This window comes from Thermobia domestica, chromosome 5 (genome assembly GCF_964235325.1).
Source record: "Thermobia domestica chromosome 5, izTheDome1.hap1.1, whole genome shotgun sequence".
In the NCBI taxonomy this organism is placed as follows: domain Eukaryota; kingdom Metazoa; phylum Arthropoda; class Insecta; order Zygentoma; family Lepismatidae; genus Thermobia; species Thermobia domestica.
In genome coordinates, this window is record NC_137458.1 from 75,745,787 (window position 1) to 75,763,941 (window position 18,155).

Below are 18,155 nucleotides of genomic sequence, written 5' to 3' on the forward strand. Positions count from 1 at the left end.
ATATATCTGAGTGTTTTACAGCACGTTTCTTATTATACATACATACTTGTCCTGTTTTACATAAAATAAAATAATATGAAGAAGATGGTTTCTAGAGCTCCCTCTAGAATATTAGTTATTAGTTTTATTATTTCGTTTCAGTTTAGCGTCCCGTTCAGCAGCGAGGCTAAATGAGGCGTAGACCTACAAGTTAAAGTGTGATCCGAACCGCATGAGCTCCCGTTGGGAATTGAACAACACTTTTATAAAAATAAATATTTGACTACTGTTAGTTCTTACCTGTTAGGGTAGGAACAAATCTTGCATTATACTTGGTATTATTAACCAGTGGTTTTTAACTGCTTAAGAATTTCGTGACTTGGAAGCAGCCAGACATGTGTAATGGTATTAGGCGAATACACCTGGAAACGACGACATGTCGTCTAACACATTGAGAATTTCTATGATCTTGTTAACTTAATATGGTCTAGTAGGTAGCGCATATGTTTCTGTTGTGTGCAATCTAGGGTTTGATTTTCTTTGTAAGATCATTACATTTTCTTTTAACTTTTATCTTTACTTGCATTAAGATTATTCTTACTATTTTGATGTTAAATTAAAGGTTTTCAATTAAAGTTCCTGTAGATAATAGGGCTACTGAAGACACAAGAAACCTTACAAAAGTTATGTTTTTAAGTTTTACCTTCCACGGTTATACCGGCTAAGCAAAAGGAGCAATAATGAGAATGAAAGAAATAGTGGAATAAAGAATATGGAAGGAAACGGAACCCCAATAAACCCTACTCACATATCGTTAGTCTAGCACAGTTCCCACTTGGAAGGAGCTGGGATAAATCCAGGGACACAAGCTCCAGAGCTGAGCGGGCTACGACTGAAACAAAATACAGAGAGAGTTTAACCTTTTCTGGAACAGGGTGAGCCATTAAATTCACTGAACTTCAGTAATAATAATAATAATAATAATAATAATAATAATAATAATAATAATAATAATAATAATAATAATAATAATAATGGTATTCATTTTCTAAAGTTGCCTTAAAATTATTGCGGGATTTGCGGAGGTGGTCTGCACATCTAGGACACACATTTACAACTACCCAAAATTTTAAACGAAAATATTCGATTAAAGATTCATGTAGAAAGTATTCTACTGTACATTTTAAAGATAATAAGTGTAATAAAAATAACCGAAAATCACTGAACAGTAAAGTATATAATAAACTAAATTTTAGGATGTGCAGAAGTAATTATAAAAGCTTTGCTACAAAAATACCTACACAGTCAGTAATTTGGTGAACTCTGAAATACAAAGTAAAAAAAAAAAATAGAGTATAAGATTGAGTGTACAGTGCACTTCTTTCTTAAGGAATGGACATATACTGTTTCGAGAATAGAGATAAGACGAAAAATTTTTACCATATTTTCTGTCTCGTGTCCATTATTATCTCCAAAGTGAGACGATAATTTGAGTTAACTTGGTCCCGTCTTGAATGTAAAATGTTAACTCTTGTCTCGATTTTGTTTGTTTTGTTCTAAAAACGAGTTGAGAAATTCTTTTCCTTGTGGGAAAGAGTAAACAAAACCGAAATATTCTTGCCAAATTTTAGGATTCTGCTTATAATGGTATGACGTAAGCCATTATAAGCTCCTAATTTTTAACCCTCTAAAAGATTGTGGTGATTATTATTAATCTATTATTATTATTATTATTATTATTATTATTATTATTATTATTATTATTATTATTATTATTATTATTATTATTATTATTACTCCTGAAGATTTTATAGTTCAAGTATTCAAACATCCGAATATTTAAATATCTGAATATTATAAAACGTGTGTCATTACTGATCAATCCCCACCAGAAATTCTAAATTAAAAAAGTACTTTCCCTCGCTGAATCCGATTCGAGGACCTTCAGATTAATGGTCGAGCACCTTAACTACTGACCAAGAACACTAAGAGCAGATAGATTCCTCTTTAGTGTGTTCAAGGCAAATTTAATTGCCTCCGCTTATATTTTCTATTTTATACTCTTCGTTTTGAAATGCCTTTCGTATATCTTTTATGATGGTGAACCTTTGACATAATTTATATTAATAATTTGATTTGTTCTTAAACCTTTGGTTCACAATTTTGTTTCTTCTATACGCCAAACTACAGATATTGGAGATTTAATTCCGACACTCTGCATTTGGTTCAAAAACTGTAGCCATTACCTGGTCAAGGACTTATATTCGCCACGATACATGCATATGCCAGCTTGTTCTATATATGTAATTTCATTGCATTGCCTGGGACGGTTGAACTTATCTTTCGAATTATACTCAAAAGTTAAGAAATGTTGCATAGCTTTGTGTTTCCCCGATCCGCTCAATTAATGAAGTAAGTATCTTAAATTAGATATACAGCAAACCAAAGGTCAATAGTTAGTTACATGTGGAATATGTGACAATAATATATGGATGGCTGTCGTTAATGTGCAAAACGTCTGACAATAGTGCTACTTTATTTATTCAAAAAATTAGATGTGGGGAACTTCCACTCTCAATGTGGAGAACAATATTCAGGGTTGTATTTATAGAACGTTTAATAATGATTGTAAAAAAAATATGAATCACATTGACTTAGTAGTTTTTTTTTCTCCTTGAAGCTAAGGATCTATTTTGATCCTGTTGGGTTGTAAGTGCTCGAGGAGAGACTTCCCACACGCTCTTATCCCCCAGTCTATTACGAGAAACATCCAGAGTATATTTTTACTTTTAGATTTAAATATCAAATGTAAGATCATAGTGCAAGATAAAGGAAGATGATATAATATCGTTTTTTTTAGGTTGAATGGCTTTTGTAGTTAAAACTTAAAATTTAATGAAAACGTAGTTTCGAATTCTTGAAATTGAATGCTATGCTTGTTAATTTTGAACTTGATACACATCAACATACTAATAGCATAGAATATACAAATAACAATACAAATATTAAGCTTGAAGATTTTAAAAAAATTTCACAGAGGATTGGAGAAAGATTCAGTTGAATAATCCTAGACAAAATTTTACATTACTGGTAATTTTCAAATTCAAAAATCTGTCGGAAGTTTCTCAAAGATCTAATCTAGATCTATGTTGTTTCTTCTTATTATAAATAACATTCCTCTGTATATTAAAACTTCTCAAATTCTTTTTGTCCACGGTCTGAAATTATACTAAGAAAGTAAGTTCAGTTGTTAACTGCGTGAAACTTCAATGCTACCTACAGAGAGTTCGAATGTGGTGTGATAGTCCTGATTGTGTCTATCATTCTTTATGGTTCACGATTAAATAAAATACAATTGACATTACCTATGTAAGAAGCGTTACTTCCTTATCTACCCCAAATACTATCAAAGATCTATGACATATCTGATTGCAAATTAACATTTGCTTCAGCACATTGACGCAATGACGACTAGTGCATATAGACACCTAGCTTTAATTTAAAGAATAAGGCAGTATTTCTACTAAGAACCAACATTTATAAGGTTGTATCTTTCGTATGTGAAGTCAAGAGCACTGTTGTACAGTTTGGACACCAGATGTTACCAAATACTCTGCTGCAACAGAAAATATAGAGTTAATTTTCTTCAAAAAATGCTTGCATAAAAGAAAACCGGTATGTCACCTTTGTAAACATAGTAACGAATTTTAGTTTTCAAATTTTACAAAAAAAGAAATGGTTGTTCTATTGCAGAAAAGCTAGAACTAATATATAAGTCTCCTCTGAGCGGAATGTGTGTTTAATATCAAAATAATTAGTTTTCAAATAGTTGATATATTTAGTATGTCCGAAAATAAGTTCAAAACAATTGTCATGCAATAACTTCTGCATAAATAAGGGACGTATATTTGTGTATGTATAATAAAGTATGTATAATAGTAAATGTTAGATAATTATGTATAGGACACTATAACTGGGCATTAATCCTAATGTGTTGTCATTATGAAATAAATATATAAATTTTACTTATCCGTTACCTTGGAATTCTCGCCCCGAGCGCTTACAACCCATGCGACGACATTACTGTTAGAAGGTGCACACTAGGTCAGTGGAAAAGCGTTTACTTCTAGTGCGTGCGGTCCCTGGTTCGATCCCCATCAAAGTAAGTTAGTGGTAGGACCATCGTGTCCGTGATATTTCATTTTATTTTAGTATTGTCAGAACGTTGCAAATTTGTTGCGGTCATTTCAATATATTTCATTCCGTAATTAACATACAACAGATTAATAATTCCATTTTATTTCATGGATGTTCAACTATGTTACCTATCCATGTCAAAGCATTCCCTCTCCCCTCTTTCTTCTTTCTGCCCACACACACTCTACTGCTGTGATTTTCCTATTCAAAAATTTTACATTTCCTTTTAGAGTGAATATCTCACCCCAAAAAACTAGCCATTATGTTTCTTAAGAATAACAAAGAAAAAATAATCCAATAGATGGGTGCACAGATTGGACTTACTTGTCGGTTTCTGTTAATGCCAAGTTCAAATCTGGTGGTAGCTTCTTTCCTATACTAAAATGAATGCTGGTATGGTATAGTGTAGTTCATTCTAAAACGACTGCCTGTGTTTCGTTGTTAATTCAAAAAGTAAAAGTACAAAAATGTCCCCTAGCTGTATTTAAATCTATTTTCATAAGTGTATAAAACACAAAGCTTGTATCTGCATTGCAGTGAGACGTACATCCTATTCCATATACTTTACACTTTTACAAAATCAGACAAGATCGCGTATAGATTTCACACTAGTGATTACGTAATGAGTTCACATGATTTCATCAATTATTTTATTTTTCTCAATGTCAAAAGAAACTAACGATTTCATATGCTCATTTCAACATTCTGCGTGACGGATTTGCGCTAACGATAAAAGTTGATATCATTCTTTTCCAAACATACGTTATTATACGATATTTCTAATAATTAAATGATGGACGTATCTCTTTCAATAAGCTCTTTAATAATACTCTTTTTAATATGCTCTTTGCACATAATTAATATCTATCTAATAATTTAACTCTATGGCCTATGGAACCTGGAGTTTCAATGCCGCGTTCACAGAATTTCTCCATCGACTTGTATCCCTAGCCAATTGGATTCATGTCCTACTTCGTATTAGTATTTCTGCGATATCCTAGGTCTTCATATTTGCGCCAAAATCTTCCCCATGGTCGGTTTTTGATTGGTCTTCCAGTCAAGATTTTGAAAGCGTTTCTACTTTCTTCCATCCTGCCTACATGAACTGAGCCCTTAGCCTCCTAGACTTCATGACCCTAACAATGTTTGGTAAATCGTATAGATCATGGAGTTCCTCGTTGTAAAGTTTCCGCCATTTCACATTCCCGTTTCTCGTGTTCTCAAATAATTTCAGTCTATGTTCTTCCCTCGGAGTAAGCTACCATGTTTCGCAAATATACAGAACGACAGGCATTATTATTCCTTTATATATTTTAAGCTTCAAATTCTGACAAGAAGAGATTTCGAAGTAAATAATAACACAATTTCCCTGCTTTTACTCTACATTTAATTTTTTCGTGAATATGATTTTAAACATTTACCTAGAAATACTAAATTTTGTACACGGACGGATCTTCATAAGATGTGATCCCTTCTCTTAACTTTTGGGTCGCAAACTGAATTTGTATGGTGGAAATAGTGAAAAGAGTAAATGTAGCGGATAAATAATAGGGATGAGAAGAACCGGTTTTTATTAAAACCAGAAACCGGTTTCCTTAGGAAATCCTAGATCCGAAAAACCGACATTTTGGTTTTTTCTAAAAACCGGTTTAATTTTCACCGAAACTGCACCCTAAAAAATGGTATAGTTGGCATAACCATTAAATGGTTAATAATACCAGAATAGTATTGCTTATATAGGGACAGCTATGCTTATGGCCAGTAATAGCATACAGGTATGGCTACTAAATCCGGGTTATTGTTACCATACATATGTGCAATAGTACCATATTTCTGTATTGTAAATTTAACTATAATCGGAGTTAATAGTCAATATTACCATGCAGATTACAATACAGCTACATCCCAACTATACCTTTATAGCTCTGCCTACAATACCATATTCGTTCGAATACTATACCGTATAGGTATTGCAAAGATACTAGATAGTTGGACAACAGGTGGACAACCATACCGTATAGTCATTGTAACCATTATATATTGTTGTATTTGCAAGACTAAATTACAGTACCTACAATACCGTATGGCTATTTTAACAATACTGTCTTATTAAGACAACCATATAGCAGGGTAGCTGCACCAAATTTTATACTTCATGTAACCATACTATATTGCTGTAGTTGCAATATTATATGACTATATCTACAATACGGTATGGCTATGTGAACAAGAACGTCTTGTTGAAGCAGCCATGTAAGATGGTAGATGGAACAACCTGCATAGGTACTATAACCATATTATATTGCTATGGTAGCCATGCCGTATTGTAATATTGAAGATAAAGTATGTTTGCTGTTACCATGCTAGATTGTTGACAGAACAATCTAGCATAGTGTGTGGAACAATTTCGGAATTGTTATAGAAACAACACGCATAAACACACCACCTTGATTCTGCTTCATATTAAACTTCACAGAAGATAAGACAAAGGTATTATTAGAAACAGTTCCAGTAACCATTTCAATACTTCTTTAAATGGATAATGGAAATGTTTCTAATAATACTTTTGTCTTATCTTCTGTGAAGTTTGATATGAAGCAGAATCAAGGTGGTGTGTTTATAGCTATCGTAACCATGCAGTGTTGTTTCTATAACAATGGAACTGAGGTGGTATGCAATGTAGATCAGAAATTACACAGCATTTATAACAACTACTTTTATTTTCCTTTAATCAAGTATACATTACAGAAAAATTAGAAATGCAGCACAGTAATACCAAAAAAGGAACTTTACAATAATGCAGTTACGAAAGTATATAAATCTTTTAATCAATGCAATGAAAATATACCACATACTTTTGATTTACATTTCTTTCTTAATATTTTTACACGTATTTTATAAAATGTGGATGTTACTAAATAACAGTTATTCCAAGTAACTGAACACGGAAGACACATATTGATGATGTGTCCAAATTAGAATTATTTTTCATCTTACAGTTTCAGTTTACATCTGACACCATCTTCTGAGAGAGGAAATAAGATGGCAAATAATGGGTAAGGAAATTGAGAAGAACTCGAAGTATTCAATTTTGTAATCCATTCTTTTCCCATCCTATTTTTCTCTATCTAAAGATGCTGTCAGGTGTACAACCAGACTGTTAGACAAGATATAATTCTAATTTGGATACTAAGAATTGCCCCAATTAGATAAACTAGAAGTTTTGAAGAATCAAGATTCACTTAATACAATACACATATATACACGGTGATTCAGAACTCGAATTCGCAGGAAAATGAACTTTGAATACCCTGGTCCTCGTAAAGTCCTTAAAACTACAAAGAAAAACGTTCTTCGCAGGACAATCCGCCTCCACCATATCCGTTACGTTTCAACACAAAACTATGAAATATTCAAATTTGAAAGTTTTACTCCCTTGAGCGGAATATGGTACATCAACTCTGTCAATCATAGCGTGTTCTAAAGTTCATTTCCTTACGACTTCGGTATGCATACAAGCAAGAAATATATTGATTCTAGTAAGGAGCATGTAAATGAATATCAAATGAAATTAAATGCTGATTCATTTCACATTCTAAATTCAAACTTGAAAATTTAGTGGCAAGTATTTGTGCTTAAACTGATTCACACAGAACAGGAATCAGAAGAAAACAAATATATATATGTATTATTCCATTAGACGCAGACTTACTGTTTTACTGATAATGAATATATTATATAACGATTTATGGCTGATTCGTTTTATTATTAATGAATTTAACACTAATGCTTTATTGTTGTAAGATCATATTGCACTTATTTTTAATTTATTTTCCACATTCCTAATACTGATACAATAAATCATTTTCAACCAAAACTGCTAAGTTTTTTCTTAGACAGAAAACCAAGAAGAAAAAAAAAATGAGTACAACTTAACAAATATACACAATTCTTTTGAAACTTGGTAACCGTTTGCATTAAAAATGTAAATAATATGAAAAAAAATACAAAACTTGTTACAAGACTGCTTTTTTTAAATGGAAAATTTTGTAACTACCATGTAGTTCTTTAGTGTCAATACCTACATCATAATAAATGTGTTTCTTCCTACGTTTGATAAATAATACGGAAACATGCATAAAATAAAGCGTAGAAGATTGAACTGAATTAGTGTTTCGCTATGTTAACTGAATTTTCCTTATCATTTTATTATTACATATTTTTCAAAAAGCTTTTTGGAGTTGGTAGTGCGTATTTCTAATGTCATTTAATCTCTCAATTTTTTTTCTTTCTTTCTAAAGTGTACCGTATATAACGGAGTACTGAAAAGTTTTCAGAATAGTTTTGCAGCTCGTGAAGTTTAAGCTAGAATGATTAAACACCACCAAGCAATTCCTCGTACATCCTTTGTGAGTCAGTGCCCTAAGCGGCTTTGTCCTAGGAAGTCGCATTTAGTTTTTAAGCGTATCTTCCCCCAGTTATGCGCTGAGTAACAGCGAAATTGAAGGTGACGAAATTTATGAAACTAGGTAAAGCTAGAAAATCTGCTTCAGAAACACATGAAATGTTGAAGTCAACATTTGGAAAAGATGCTTTAGGCCATGGTCAAACGTAAGAGCATGTTAAAAGTGACAGAACATCGGTTGAAAATAATGTCCGTTCAGGATACCCGTCAATCGGCATAGGATTTTGTACCACGAAGAGAACATGGGAGGATTACTGTAAAGGCTGTGTAGAGACTTGCTGTAAAGACTGTGAAAAAAATTATACTACTAACTTTCCATCGGATTTACCCAACTCTGCACCGTGTAACATTTTCTTCTTCTTCAGAATGGAAATCAACTTCAAGGGCCGAGGATTTAACAGTATACAACACTCAAGCGAAACTGCCATCACGAAACACACGAGTGGAAATATATGCAAAAATTAAACGTGATCTTCTAGCACCAAGTCGCTTAAGCATTGACCACCAAGTGATGCACGAGGAGCCATTTGCCGGAATTTTACTGTACAGACACTGCGGAAACTGAGTACCCCATCATACACAAGACATTATTTAACATGATAAACGCAAACAAAAATTTACATTAAATGCCCACACAGACTGGATTACAAACGACACAATTTCACGACGAAAATTTTCGTTAGAAGTAATTATTATTATTTTACATTTTCTGAAATTATTTTCTTGGTACAATATGCATTATTTGCATCTAACAATAATACGAAAGTATTTGCTAAGCAGTAATAAGACTTGTAAGAAAAGGCACAAGAACAAATAAAATACTTAAATACAAGGGACAATAATTAGAACCATCGTTAGCGTAACGTTTCGTAACACCTAATATAAACGTTACAATACGAAAGAATATCTACTGATTCATGTTCTATCATAGGTTCGCTACATGTTTCCGTACCTATCTCTTAAGAGTTAATGGCATTTGATTTTCGCGACGTCACGCCTGTGGTTTTCATTCCTTAATAGTATTCGATTTCTCCTAGAAACTTTCCTTATTTTTATAAGTTTAAAATAAAATGAGGAGACAAAATGTATAACAAAGAAATTGGGGCAGCTCCTGCAAGTATCTACATTTTAAGGAGTAAAAATTTTGTTAGTGCACCAAGGATCAGAACAGGAATCGTCAGGCTGACGTCCTAGATTCAATCTTACGTCCAATAGCATATTTTCAACTCTAAAATTAGAACAAAGTGTAGTTTGAACTCAGTAAAGGTTATAGTAAATGGTTTATGTAATTCAGTGAGATTTTGAATGAAGAAATATTATGACCACTAGCAATGTATTTGCAATCAATAAAAGCTATTCTTTTCGACGTACGACACATCATACTACCATATAATATTAATCGGAATTTAATGGCATCATATGTTTTTCTTAAGACGGACACCTTCCCAAGATACGGTTCTTGACTTTGACACATTTATATTAGAATTGCAGAAACCCATTAAAAACTGCTTTCATAAATATATTTTTAGTAGTTTAAACTTAGTGTCACATGACATCCTTCCCAATTAAAAAAAAAATACTTAGAATTAAAAATGGCAGACAACGATTTACCTTCCTTTCACGCAATATTGTTTAACTTTTGTTTTAAACCCATTTCGGTAACACTAAATCCTTTTCATTAGCAAATCCAAGTTACATTCTTATAAAGGAACCAGAACCCGTACAAACTTTTGCGACTGGGTACACGGATTCCTTTTCCAAAGCGGTTTTATATATATCGGGTGTAAGGAAAAGGTAGTACAGGCAGACAGACTTGATTCTACAGCTAAAACGATACGAAAATGTCTTTATAAAGTTGTCCTTTAAGGCCCCCTTTTGGAAGGGAGAGACCGGTAAACTTTGGTCGATATGGCAATATCGCACGGGTTGTCCGTAACAACACTTGATAGCAGCGACTTTGGAATGGTGTTTATCGTGGAGTAGAGGAAAGTGCCGTACTTCAAACGAAGGTACCTAACTTCAAAGCTCTTTGTCATTTTTCTTTTTCTTCTTCTTTTTTTAAAAATAAGTATGGAATATCGGATGCAGCAAAAGGTCTGAAATGTGGCGGGAAAATGTGAAGAGATGAAAACGTACATTTAAAATGTCAAATTGAATAAATGTCGTACAAAAGGAAGCTTTCTGTGCCCAGATCATGTCAAAACATGCTGTTTCAAATCTAGCCATTTTGTTGTTAAAATAAAAAAAAAACTGATTTAAAAAACCTTAGATAACGAAGAAGTTTAAACTAAACTCCAAAGCCGATATCACGTGTTTCTACAGAGTACCGCAAGGTGTTACCTCATAGTCCAAATTTTACCCGTCTGTCACTTCAAAAGGGAACCTCGGAGGACAAAATATCGTAAGACATTTTCGTTTCATTTCAGCTGTAGAGTCAGATTCTGTCCAAGCTGTGCGATCTTTTCCTTACACTCGATATGTAACCTTTTTCTATTCCGAACAAAAAATCAGTATAAAATTTACATAGAACCAACCATGTTTTTTAAAAGTTTAGTTCCTACTTCGGTGGCCATAGGACCATGCAGGCAAAACATCTAGTAGTACAGGAATGTATGCTTCATTGCAAATGCTTTGCTAGTGGATATAATATTGTTTGACTGAAAATCACATGGATTAAGAAACATTTTCTTATGCTCGAGCCCTATTACGATTATGTTAGAAAACACTGCCCCACATGCAACACAAAATCATACCGAAACAGAAACATATATGTTGTCATTATCGATTATCTTATAATACGTAGGAGGCCCTGCAAAATTCAAATTTACTGGTATGCAGATCCACTCTTGCGTGAAAGACAAATGATATGCACAGTAGTGACTGTCATAGCCAACTGTTTTCATTTTCTTACATAGAAGGAAAATGTGCGACTCTTCGTCTAACAAAATTTTTTTTATATTATAAAAGTTTAAACCATCTTCATGAATTTCGAACGCTACCATGCAACACTTGAACACAAATCCGTTGTATATGCACCAAGCTACTGACCGACAAAGTTTCAACAACGAAGGAGGTAAACACATTGAAAACAATGGAAAATTCTGATCTTGTGAAAGGTATATCTTTGCTCCAGGTCCAGTTTCTTGTTGAATATGAAAACCGTTTTTCTGAAAGAACTTATAACATATCTGCAATTGGTGTTTCAAACCTATAGTTTCTAGAACATTCTTTCGACAATAAGCAATACGGGCAGCAATCTTGGACGGTTGGTGTTTGGATTCATACCTCATACACCATGTGAAAACAAGTGGTCCTATATGTCGCATTAAACGTGGATAGTGAACCATATGATGATGCTTAGGTTTTAATGTATCCTGAAAAAAAGATTTGTATATCTCATGATGTTCTTCAATTAATGTACAAAGTAATTCAGAAGTGTTTACGTGAATAACTTTTGATGTTAATATGACTGTTATTTCTCTTAGCAGAATATAAAATTTCCAAACGATATTTTCCTCGGGGATTAAGTCACCCATTATCAAACCAAAGTACCTTATGAGAAATAACATTTCAGCAGCAGACAAGTTTAATTTATTCTTTTCAAGATTTTCAGAAGATAAAGGTGCCGGCTTATTTACGTCATCTGACATGCTTGCAAAGGCCGAAATCCTACTGTTTAAAATATCCATTGTGAAAAGACGTGTTTTGTTGATGTAGTACTTCAAAATATGCATCATATCATAGTTCCCCACCCCTTCCAAAAGATCATGCATCACGTCCACACTGTAATTTTTGGTAACATGAAAACTCGGCAACATGTTCCAAGTGCTATTCTCTTTTACTCCTGTCTGTGAAGCATCTCCGAGAATTACATGTAGTTCATAATTCTCAACGTCCCGCAAATTCCGGACGTTTTCTCTTGACTGCGCCTGTAAATCTGTTTTTGATGTAAGGCAAAACCTGCAAGGGTACTTAGCAGAAAATGACTCTGTAAAGCCAAGAACGGAATTCAATCCAAGATTGTCACCTGTAATAACACACAACTTAAAATAAATCTGTACTTCTAAACCATTATACATTACACATATACCTTCACATTCTAGGAAACGCAACTCTTCAATAAGAATTGAAAAGGTTGCTTTATTACCGAAAGTTTTTCTATCATTTGAATGAAAGAGTAAGGCGAGAAATATGTTCTCTAGTTTCGCGAAAAACTCCGGTGGAATACATGCAATTGTATAATAAACTACCCCTATCTTTTTTGTACCAGCATGCCCACTTAAAGGATTGTTAATTTCGTAATCGTCAAAGTAAAGAAATAAAGGTAATATCAAACGATCATCAGAAACCGTTACCTCGTTTCTCCAATGCAGTCCTTGCACACTACTGAAAAGTACTTCAGTCTCTTGTTCTGCACTGTTCTTGAAGTGGAGTAACGTTGACAGAACATTCGGTAACTCCAAAAATCGTTTAAGCATTTTTCGCATAGGCACAAACTTTCCAAGCACTTGTAATGTTTCCACCGAAACCTCGCCTTTCTTTCTCTTTGAAGATAATTTCTGTCCAATAACATAATCAATTGGTTTTATCAACCTGCCCATTGTCTCTAACATGCCAAATCGCCTATATTCGGTTTCCAAGCTATAAAATGGACTGGATATTATACTAAACATGTTCATTACTTCAGTTACTGTATTATCATCAACATGATTTCCTCGAAGCGTTTGTAAAATTTTCTCTCTTAGCAGTTGCATCACACTACCGCCCATAAACCCGTGTACCCAGTCGCAAAGGTTTTGTATATGAGTTCTGGTTAAGTTACATTGACTATACAGTTTAGTAATAAAAAGAAGGGCTTCCTCCTTTACAGCCTCACGGTAATCTTCAAGAGAAAGGCTTTCCACAGAAGTTTCAATTGGTATATCACCATTATCAGTCAACTGTCTCTCAACATTGATGTGACACACCTCATTTTGGTATCCACGAAAAGGCTGGTTCCCATCACCACCCGTACTTGTTCTTTCGTGTTTCAGCAAGTGTTTGCGGAATGAATTGGCGTTATCAAATTCGCGTCCACACAACGAAAGGGGCTCATGGCACCTAATTTGTGACAAAATTTTAAATGAAGTAACAGAGACTGACTCGTTCTTAAGTCACTATGACAAACAAAACACTTAGGCATCTTCTTACAAACTAAAAAGAACGTATATACATGAAAAAACTATTTTACAAACTAAATGATTAACGGAAAACAACCTTTCCCGCCATTACACCTTTGATATTTCAGAGATAAGCGTGTTCACTGAAGGAAAATTCTTGTCGCAGTCATTTTCAATTTTGTACATATGTTTCTGCACAAATGTCCACACCTGTTCCGATTCCTTCGGATATTCTGCATCCAGTACTTGAAACGTCTTGAATGTGCTATCGATTGCTTTCAGTGGAGTTTCAACTCTGTAGAGATTATCCTCAATACTCACGTAGAAGGCTTGAGGTTCATCTATTTTTGAAGCGACAACGACGGGCATGGGCTGCACACTACATCCAAAGCGCTGCATCTTTAGATGATGCCTTTCTAACTCTGTTTGAAGATCGGACGCTTCCTGTAAGTCATGTACACAGAATTATTATCACGTTACACACCTATTAACACGTTATCAAATTCCAAAAACTACAAATACACGTATAATTAAAATGAGCTTGTATTTTAAACACGAGGTGCACCAATAATATATATAGCAATGCAATTAAACTGCTACCAACTGTTTTCAGGCATTCTTCTATACTAGAAATGTAATGTAATGAGGTCATAATTGACGCGAGTCACTTCTACGCGATATGAAATGTCTTGAAAACTAATATAGGTTAATATGACAGTATTTCGAATGTATTATTATACCCCTTGAGTTGTACATTTTTAATACCGTTCATTGTGTTTGTATTATCCGATGCAATTAAGAAAAGTTCTGGAAAAATTAAGTAAAGTTCCTTAGAGGAATCTACCCTTTAGTATAAGGTTTGAGAATAATCACAAAGAAAACAATCTGAATTATTGCACTTATAAACTTGACAGTAGTTACGTGAATAGATAACTGCGACATCAATAAAATTGTCCTAAGCTTACACTTAATGGTTTACATTTACAGTAATAAATATTTCAATTAAATGTGGCAAACTTGGAATCACATCCAGACATAAAGTAAGCACGGATATTTTAAAGATAAATTTAGATCCTGTACGTCAATGACCGCAATTCTTGACGTTACAAATCTCCAGGAAGAAGAAAGAAAAACCTTTGCGGAAATTTGAAAAGCAAGGATGCTACAATATCAATGAATTAGTTTTTAAAATAATGATCGCGAAAAGGTTGGTGCCGTTCCCCTACGTGCTGTTTAGTATTTTTATAAGATTGATATTACACACATATCATTACCTCGAGTATAAACACTTCTTACTTATTTATGCCATAAAATGAAGAAAGGAGTGCTATCATAGTTCCAATATTTGAAGGGTTGAATGAAGAACATTTTTAAAGGCACTGGGAAAAAGCTGTTTTGAGCCAAGTAAACATTTTATCCATGACCATAAACATATTTAACCTCTACTTATGTTTTAGAAAGTTTACATAGCATTCACCGAAAGTTTTACAGCATTTTTACGTTTACTATTGTTATTGGAATATAGGGTTTCATCACGGGAACTTCATAAGGCATAAACCTACAGTGGAACCGAAAATACGAATAACATCCTAAAATCCCCTCCCCCTTCCTCCCGGGAAATCGAACGCAGTCGCCCAACAAAGGAGATAAGTGTACTAGCAACGAAGGAGTAACTTTTAGGTCGGCCTTAAGTTCGTCACGTTTGAGGGATGTCGTCCCTCGGAGAGCACACAATCCGAGAGAGGGGAAGAAAGAAAGGAATGGATGGGGAAGGAAGCGGTCTGGGACCTGTGTGTTAGGTACCATCCCGGCATTTTTAGCATCGTTCACTGTGTTTATATTATCCGACGCGATTAAAAAACAAAAAAAACTCACTCAACCCAGGAAAAAACACTCAGGATGATTGGCCTGAAAAAGCTGTTACACTTCTTTGATCGAGTGATCCCACCGGGAATCGAACCCAGAACCGCTCGCACCAAAGGCGAGGGCGTTAGCGACTAATAAATATTGTGTTTTCCTATTTTATGCATATTCCTTTCTATCTACACAACTTAGGTTCACGATATCTTCGTAAGATACAAATCGCGTCACATACACCGATATATGCTTTACTAATTGCATGAAGAAGAGTCATGTATATTGCAAAATATGGTTGATAGCTCACTCCACCAAGGGCGTGCTGTCCCGAGGGGGCCTTTTCTTAAACAAACTTTTTTGTTTCCATGTACCACCAATATGATCCTCTTGATATGGTATGGTAATCATATCAATTGAGTGCACATCAAAGATGGAGCGGGTCAGTGGCTATGGATCACGTGGGGATAATTTTGAGTATACTTTAGTGGATCTTGGGTTACATTTCCATGTTCCACTGTTACGTATGACTACCCTAACCCAACAGTAACAACTGACTCATTGTAGTCCTCAATATAAAACATTCCACTTTGATCCACTCTCGACATATTCGGTCAGTAGGTCGAAGTAGATCAGTAGATCATGGTGACACGTGGTGAGTCAGAGTGGATCGTGGTTTGATGAAAATGGTGTTTGCTTACACAATATTTTTGTTTGAGCATAGCAGTTTTTCCAGAAAAGCTGATTTTTTTTTGTTTGTTTGTTTGTTCGATAAGGTTTCGTGCAATGTTCTCCATTCTCCAATCACTAATTAAATGTTAATGACATATTTCGTGGTAATCAAGTGTAGATATTAATACATTATATTACATAATGGTACATACTCTGACATGAAAAAGGAATCCTTGCTGTGCCTCGTATTTGGAAGGTTTCCATAATCCACCTCCGTCTTTCCTTTTGATACACGTGGTCACAGATGGGAAATATCTTCCAAGAAGTATTAATATTACGACTGTTCTGGCATCTGGAAAAGAATGAAATATCAAGAACATTTGTAGGTAATTAATTTACGCTTATACAGCGAGGTCCGGAAGTGGGCGTACCTCTAATTGGTATTTTCTGACGGTTTTTGGTTTTACCTACATTTGTTTGGTAACACTGCTTGGCATTGTCTGGTAACATTCCTTTGCATTGTCTGGCAACATTGCTGTCCATTTGTTTTCTGCTTGGTAACAGTTATCAGATCAGTTCCTGGCCGCTGGATTGGAAGAGGTTGTGCATCCAGCTCTTTGCCAGGCCTCCAAGAAGTCCCGATCTGACGATATCAGACAATGCTCCCTGGGCTTTCATGAAGCAACACGTAAGAAACACTCGATATCACACAACGCAGGAATTACGAGCAGCTGTGGAACACGCCTTCACCCTCGTTGACTCCGGAGTATCTCCGCAAAACATCTGCCAGAACTTTGTGCAGAATTCAGTTGTGTTATGACATGGATGGTGATCATACCTTTGTTTACGACTCTTACGACTTCAAGGTAGCTGTGTACAGACATTCTACCATAACTAACACTATACTGTTGAAACTAAAGGGGGGTACGCCCACTTTTGGACCACTTTATACTAATTTATTTGAATGTAAGTGCTAACTTTCTTACTGCATTCATTCTCATACCTGCAGAGGTTTGCTCTGTGATACGCAATGAATACTGTATATTACTTTAAGTCAATAATCAAAGAAAAAAGGAAATTACATTTTGTAAGCAATGGACAGCAGTCTGAAAAAAACACACACAAAAAGTATCATCTTTTGTAACTACACCCAGATTCGGCAAAGGGATAATGCGATGTTTCTTATATGCAAATATTGGGTCCAAATAATGGTGAAAACTAATCTTAATACGATACTTATCTATCGCCTATAAGTACGTGTATAAAAGCTGTACATGAAGTATATTATTTCAAGAACCAAAGGTTAAAGTCAACGTATGTATTTCTCTTTGGGAAGTTGCAACAGATACGGATAAAAAGAGATAAATTGAACAGCTTAATGAATCAAAATAGGCAATTAACAACAAGTTAAAGACTACACGCTGCGGAAAAGCTCTTTCGTCACAAATTCTAAACATTAGTTTCATTCATTGCTACAAAAGGGATTTCATATCTGCTTATTAACCCTACTGAATCTATCTTCTTCATATACTGTTATTCAAGTAAATACTGATTTCAGGGATGTAAACTGGTCACTGAAGTCAGTATTTCAGACTCTTTGGGAGATTAAACGAAAAATGTTCAATTACTACACAGCAGTTGAAATATTTCTCGTGATCTGAGCTCAATAATGAAACAAAAGAATAACAGAGCTTTTTTAAGTGCTCGATATGTTGTCGATTTACAATTATCATTTATTTTTCTTCTAGATTTTGATTTATTCTGCTCGGACTTACGACTAAAAGGAGACAAGGGAAAATTGCCGGAGCAGCTGTAATTGATCTTTTCTT

General features: G+C 34.4%; 1 protein-coding gene across 1 annotated transcript in view; it reads right to left on the reverse strand.

Annotated features, from left to right (window-relative positions):
- Positions 1-13,908: 13,908 nt before the first annotated feature.
- LOC145685967 (uncharacterized) overlaps positions 13,909-18,155 on the reverse strand; it is a 15,225-nt gene continuing 10,978 nt past the window's right edge. The window contains exons 4-5 of the mRNA XM_081758760.1: positions 16,539-16,678; positions 13,909-14,244 (exon numbers count right to left, since the gene is read on the reverse strand). Of these exons, the coding sequence (XP_081614886.1) occupies positions 13,909-14,244; positions 16,539-16,678 (476 nt within the window). The remainder of the gene's footprint in view (positions 14,245-16,538; positions 16,679-18,155) is intronic.